This window comes from Drosophila teissieri, chromosome 2L (assembly GCF_016746235.2).
Source record: "Drosophila teissieri strain GT53w chromosome 2L, Prin_Dtei_1.1, whole genome shotgun sequence".
NCBI lineage: Eukaryota > Metazoa > Arthropoda > Insecta > Diptera > Drosophilidae > Drosophila > Drosophila teissieri.
The window spans coordinates 16,870,800-16,877,101 of NC_053029.1; the positions used below are offsets into that span (position 1 = coordinate 16,870,800).

The 6,302-nt window shown below is 43.5% G+C and overlaps 1 protein-coding gene across 1 annotated transcript; it reads left to right on the forward strand.

Annotated features, from left to right (window-relative positions):
• LOC122615866 (serine palmitoyltransferase 2) lies at window positions 1-5,540 on the forward strand. Its single transcript, XM_043791029.1, has 4 exons — window positions 1-309; window positions 3,094-4,203; window positions 4,268-4,530; window positions 4,672-5,540. The coding sequence occupies exons 1-4, from the start codon at window positions 100-102 to the stop codon at window positions 4,886-4,888; spliced, it is 1,800 nt and encodes a 599-aa protein (XP_043646964.1). The 5' UTR covers window positions 1-99; the 3' UTR covers window positions 4,889-5,540.
• The last annotated feature ends 762 nt before the right edge of the window (window positions 5,541-6,302 follow it).

Sequence of the window (6,302 nt, forward strand, 5' to 3'; positions counted from 1 at the left end):
CCACACCATTCCAATCAGAAAGAAACCTATTTAAGCAAAACGCATCGATCTCTCCGTAATTTTTGGCCGCAGAGTGAATCGGAAATCGGCAGCGGAGTAATGGGCAATTTCGACGGCGATTCTGAAACGGTTTTCGAGCAGAGCTATGCTCGAACGACGCCAAACGGAAACGGAAAAGTGCCGAACGGCAATGGGGTGGCGCACCCCAGTGCCCCGGAAAAACAGGAACTTCTCCGGAAATTCTCGGCACCCGCATACACTGAAATTCGCACGCGACGCTGCCAGCCGAAGCCCGCGAACGACGCCCAGGTGAGCAAGGCGTTTCTCTCAGTGTGTGGTCGAAACGCCAGTAAAACACTTGGCCGAAACCAAAATAACGAGCCAAAAAGCCATAAAAATTGGCCAAAAATGTGGTTCCATTGCTCGCGCTCCCCCTCTCGCTCGCTCCTCCAGCCGGCGAATCATTCATTTTGTGGGAGAGCGTGCGAGAGTGAGAGAGAGGGAGCGAGAGGCGTGCGTCAGCTGGAGAATTTCGGCCCAATTTTTGCTGCCCTTCGCGGCGATTTTCCTCCGCTTTTCCCGCTTCTGGGTCATCCGAGCGCCACAGCTGTTTTCCGCCACTGCAGTGTTTTCCTCGCGTGTTTTCCTTTTCGCCGCAAGTGCCGACCATTTGGAGTATTTTGGCTATTTTCAGCTGGTAGGAACGAACTCGGCGACATATCCAATTGTAGTAATGGAATCAAATAACAGAAGATGATTATTTTCTAAAGTCAACTAAAGGTATACTGTTTTGAACAGATCCACTATTATAATTTCAATTAGTCTTTATACCCTCCTTGGATGCAGCTATCCACTTGGCATGTTTTCAAGGTAAATCAGTGGTAATATAAGCTAATAGCTCTCCGATAACCATACTTTGATCAATAGGTGACTTTGGAATAGTAACTCTTTTGAATGTGGGCTAAACCAAATTGTTTGGTCAGATAGTCCATTTTACCACATGCACTCTGTAATCTAGCCAGTGTCTCTCTTCGGCACTCCTGCACTCAATCGAAACTTTCCCAGTGGCTGGTGTACGACCCAAACCCCAAACCAAATAGACACATGTACATAAGTACGTAGTTTGGGTGCACAATGTTTGAGGGGATAGCTCCTCAGTGCTGGCCTGGTCATAATATTGTCATGCCACGCCATGCCCGGCTCGCCTTATCAGGCCCATTCCACCAATCTTTACGTAAAGCCCGCAGAATGCGATTCGCTGGTGAATCACTCCGCAGTGCTCCGTAATGCTCCGCAATCTCCGAAGGCAGCGGCTTTCGGGTGGGCGTTGATTTGTCGCTGATAAGGTTTTTTGTTAACTTCAGGGCGAGTGAGTGGTAAGTGCGTCTGGGGTGCCGAAGAAATTCCCTTAATTCTATTACACCTTCATTTCTTTATATTTTTCTTCATTTTTAAAACGATAAGGTATAAACATTGAGGTATAACCTTATCACCCCCTTAAAACCCCCTTTTCACGATGATTTGTAGTAACTAAACATTTCTTTATTGGCAGCATCGTATTTCTTGTTCGGAAAGTAGTACGATTTCCATAGAATTTATTGAATAGAAAAGCTCCGTACCATGGCGACAACTTATTATTTTCATTAAGTGCTTGATTTAAGGGCATCTAGTATTTTTCCATATCTCATCCATTTCATGTCTAACATTTATCAACTAGACAAGATTCCTATTTACATGATATTTGAGATACCAATCCATTTCAACGCAATCACTCAATTTATTATACCTAACTTTTATAAACTCGGCGAGATTACTGTTTGAATGATTTGTAGGATTAGGGCCTAAATAAAAAAAAGGTTTAAGAATATGAATGCGCCAAAACAATTACATATTGACTCACAAGTATAACTTCTTGGAATCCCCACAAACGTGGTAAGAACTTTGGCGTGCGGTGGCCGATTGACAGTCGTTATCTTGGATCCATGGATCCCCAACATATGGAAGTCATTATCTGGATCCCACCTCAACCTTCTGCACCCGACCCATCGCGTAATTAGTATTACACATTTTATGTTTATTTATTTAAGTCGGTTTCGATTTTGATCTTTCTTCGGCGGCTTCGAGTTCGTCTATACATCGTATACCCTGGTCTATATAACACGGGACTCCATTAAATAACTCGGCAGCGCGTAACCCACTTGGCTCCTCGCTCCCCGCACTCCACCTCATCGTGTTTAGTGAACAAGCCCGGTGGCAAATGATAATAAACACGAAATATTATTGTCGCCGACTCGTTATTGTTATTCGATTAAGCTGGCGTTCAAGTATATACTCTATATCGCAGTATATATCTGCAGTGTGCATTGCTCTGCTAATGAGGTATAGTCTCCCGTGGGATCCTTTGGCCAGTAAAATCAATAGGCAAACGATATGTACACTTAAATGAGTTAGTTAATTATAACGCTCTATTTGCTAGCTAGTGAGGTTGAAGTGTGCCAAGTTGGGCACACACATATATAATATATGGCTTCCCCTATATGATTTTTGTGTCAGTCTCTTTTTGTGTGACTTCATGTCGAACTCGGCTCATGTGAGCGGTCGAGCAAATTGTTCAGCAGTTATCGTCCGACTGTATTTATATGCGTACCTTGCATATATGGACCTTTCAGTATAATGTTAATTGACTGATGAATTGGCTGAACGCACAGAACGGGCGAGCAAGTTGAGATGTGCTATCAACACGGACCAACTCACCAGTAATATAGAACTTTTCCTTTCCTTACTTAGCAAAGTTCTTACGATAAGAAACTATAACCTGAAATAAACAATAAATATGCAATTGTTGTGATATACCTTTGAATGGGCTTTACTGTGTTGATCGCTTCGAAGCGAATTGATGTTTGAACCTGTTCGTGTAGATGCTCCAACATTTCCGATTATCTGCCCTCTGATGATTGATTTTCAATAGAAGATGGGGACTCCCAGTGGTACCAAAATTCAATAAGTAGCAATAATCAATGAAAGATGAAGTGATACCAATAAGTAAAAGTAGCAATAGCCAGCCACTAATCGTTAATCTCTCCCCTCTTACAGAGTCCCAGCTCGATCAACTACCATCCGGAAAAGCGGTCCATCCCGAATGGGCATGCCTCCCTTCTGGATCAGGAGTCCAAGCCCAACCAGGCAGAGGGCAAACTTTCGCCGGAGAAAGAGCACTTCCAGAAGACCTCCTTTGAGGAGGTGCCCTTGCACACGGCCTGCCTCACGTATCTGGGATTCTACCTACTGATGATCCTGGGCTACATCAACCAGCTGCTCTTCGTGCCCAAAGTGGCCACCGAGAAGGGTCGGGATGGTTATGTGGCCCTCTACGATGCCTTCGAAAGCTTCTACTCGCGGTACGTGTACAGGAGGATCAAGGATTGCTGGAACCGACCCATCTGCAGTGTTCCGGGCGATGAGCTCACCCTTAAGGATCGCGTGACTGATGATTACGGATGGAGCTTCAAGTTCACTGGAACGGAGACACGTTGCTTGAATCTGGGATCCTACAATTACCTGGGATTTGCCGCCGCTACTGGGCAATGTGCTGATGATTCAGAGGAAAGTGCCCGCAACTCGGGATTGGCCTACTGCAGCTCCCGCTGTGAGCTTGGTGACAACGAGCAGCTGCAGGAGCTGGAGGCTCTAACTGCCAGATACTTTGGCGTGGAGGATGCTATTGTCTTTGGCATGGGTTTCGCCACAAATGCACTGAACCTTCCCTCGCTGCTGGGACCCAACAGCCTTGTGATCAGTGACGAGAAGAACCACGCCTCCATCATTTTGGGACTGCGTTTGTCCGGTGCCACCACCAAGGTCTTTAAGCACAACAACATGCGGGATCTGGAGCGCGTCCTCCGCCAGGGTGTGTGCTATGGAAATCCCAAAAAGGGCGGTCAGCCATGGGATAAGGTCATGATCTGTGTCGAGGGTATCTTCAGCATGGAAGGCTCCATAGTCCGTTTGCCTGAGGTTATTGCCCTGAAAAAGAAATACAAAGCATACTTGTACCTGGATGAAGCTCACAGTGTGGGAGCCATGGGTTCCCGTGGACGAGGAGTTACTGATTACTTTAATGTGGATCCGAAGGATGTGGACATCCTGATGGGCACCTTCACCAAAAGTTTTGGCAGTGCTGGAGGCTATCTGGCTGGGTCTAAGGTATGTTTGATTGGCTCCCTCTTCACATATTCCTCACTAATCAATAATCTATTATCCTTTCCAGAAACTTATTGACTTCCTCCGCACCAACAGCCATGCCCACTGCTATGCTGCTTCGATCTCGCCACCCATCGCACAGCAAATCCTTACCTCCATGAAGACCATTATGGGTGAAGATGGCACCGACACTGGACGCAAGAAGATCCACCAGCTGGCCAGGAACACACGTTACTTCCGCCGACGTCTGGCTCAGCTGGGAGTGATCACATACGGTCACGAGGACTCCCCAGTGGTGCCCATGCTGGTGTACCTGTTTTCCAAGATCGGGTTAGTAGGGGGTCATACAATCAGCATTATCTTGCACGTGATAGAGCTCTTATAAGTATTAAAAAATATTAAATGTGGGAATATCACAATTAGGTGTGCTGTTGATTCAGCTTTTTGTTAAACACTATTTTATCTTTGTAGCGCTGTGGTGCGCACCCTGACGACCCGCCACATTGCCGCGGTGGGAGCTGGATTCCCGGCCACACCCATTATGGAAGGACGCATCCGATTCTGCCTTTCAGCCGCTCACACCAAGGAGCAGCTGGACTTTGCCCTGGAGGCGATAGACGAGATTGCCGATGATCTGGGCCTAAAGTATTCTCGCAAGCCACGCGATCCGAATCCCGTCATTTACTAGAATCACACGCACACACATAGATGTTAAGCTTGGGGAAAAGGTAGCCTCCCCGATTGGTAAACCAAAACTACAACACAGTCCAGATAGTGCTAGATCAATCACGAACGGTGGCTTACATTGACCAAGTTTCAGTTGCACTGGGCTTCTATTTATGACTAATTCTCTGGTAAAATGCCTTGAAAGAGAAGATCACTATAGCAACAGAAACAAAACACTACAGCACATAGCTTAAATAATAATATATTATTAATTATTTAGCATTTACCTCTACGTAGTTGTTATTGTATATGTAAAATCCAATCGTCTTCTTCGGTCAGCTGCTGCATTTTAAGTATTTATAGAAGAGAAAATGACAGCGCAATGTATTAGGCAAATCAGGTTTTGGTTACTTTTAGAGCTAAGCTAAGGAAAGCCCCTTTTTCGTGGGACAGCCGAGCACCTCGCTTCTACCAATTAAGCATATTAAGCTGAGCCAAATGTAACGTCTAAAGCGTCAGCGATACAATGTAAATCACTATTTTGGTAAGTCTTCGAGGGACCCAAAATTTGGGCCAATTTAAGGTCATTGTCAGGAAATATATATGTATAATGATTATGTATTATTGATTTTATTTTTCCACCAAAAAATAAAAAACTGTTGCTTTATCTATTACATTTAGTTTGAAAAGATATTTGGAAGTGTTTACTCTAAAGATGCCTAAAATGCTGGTAAGGACCCTATTTTCTAAGTTCAATGGTGTAAATATTTATTTAAAAAATATATTTATTTGCTGGCATCTTTTTATGATGTACTTAAGACGGAAAACATTTTACACAAAATTTGACATCCCTTATGCGACCTCTACAGTTAATTTACATGAGTTGGATATTCGACGCAAACACAAATGTAGATAGTTCGTTAGGTTTTATGCGTTTAGTTATTTTTGAGAAAATAAATATAAATATAAACCAAAATACATTGGTCGTAAATAAGCTATTCCTTAAATCATTTTTAAGTAAGTAAATTTTAAAGAATTTAATTGAATTGAATCTAACTCGATAATTTTGAGGGTTTCGAAACGAAATAATTCCAATTGGTTTGAGTTTCATTTTGTAGCATTGTAAAGTAAGTTATTGACCATTTTCTCTCCCCTTTTTTGAGCTTAAAATACAGAAAAGCCATTTTCAAGGGTCAAAAAAATTTAACTTTATGTAATGGGAATAGCACTTAATTGACAGTTTGGCTTTAAAATCTTTCCCACCCAACACGATTTCACACTTAAAGCGTCGAAGCCGAACTATGTACCAATCCTTTGAATAACAATTTTCTAATTAACAGTAACTCATGACATCTCTACATCGCTCCCTGTTTTCCTTTTCCGGTGCTGACCACAATGGCAGATAAATTCCAATTGCAATTGTCTCTGCCTTTTAC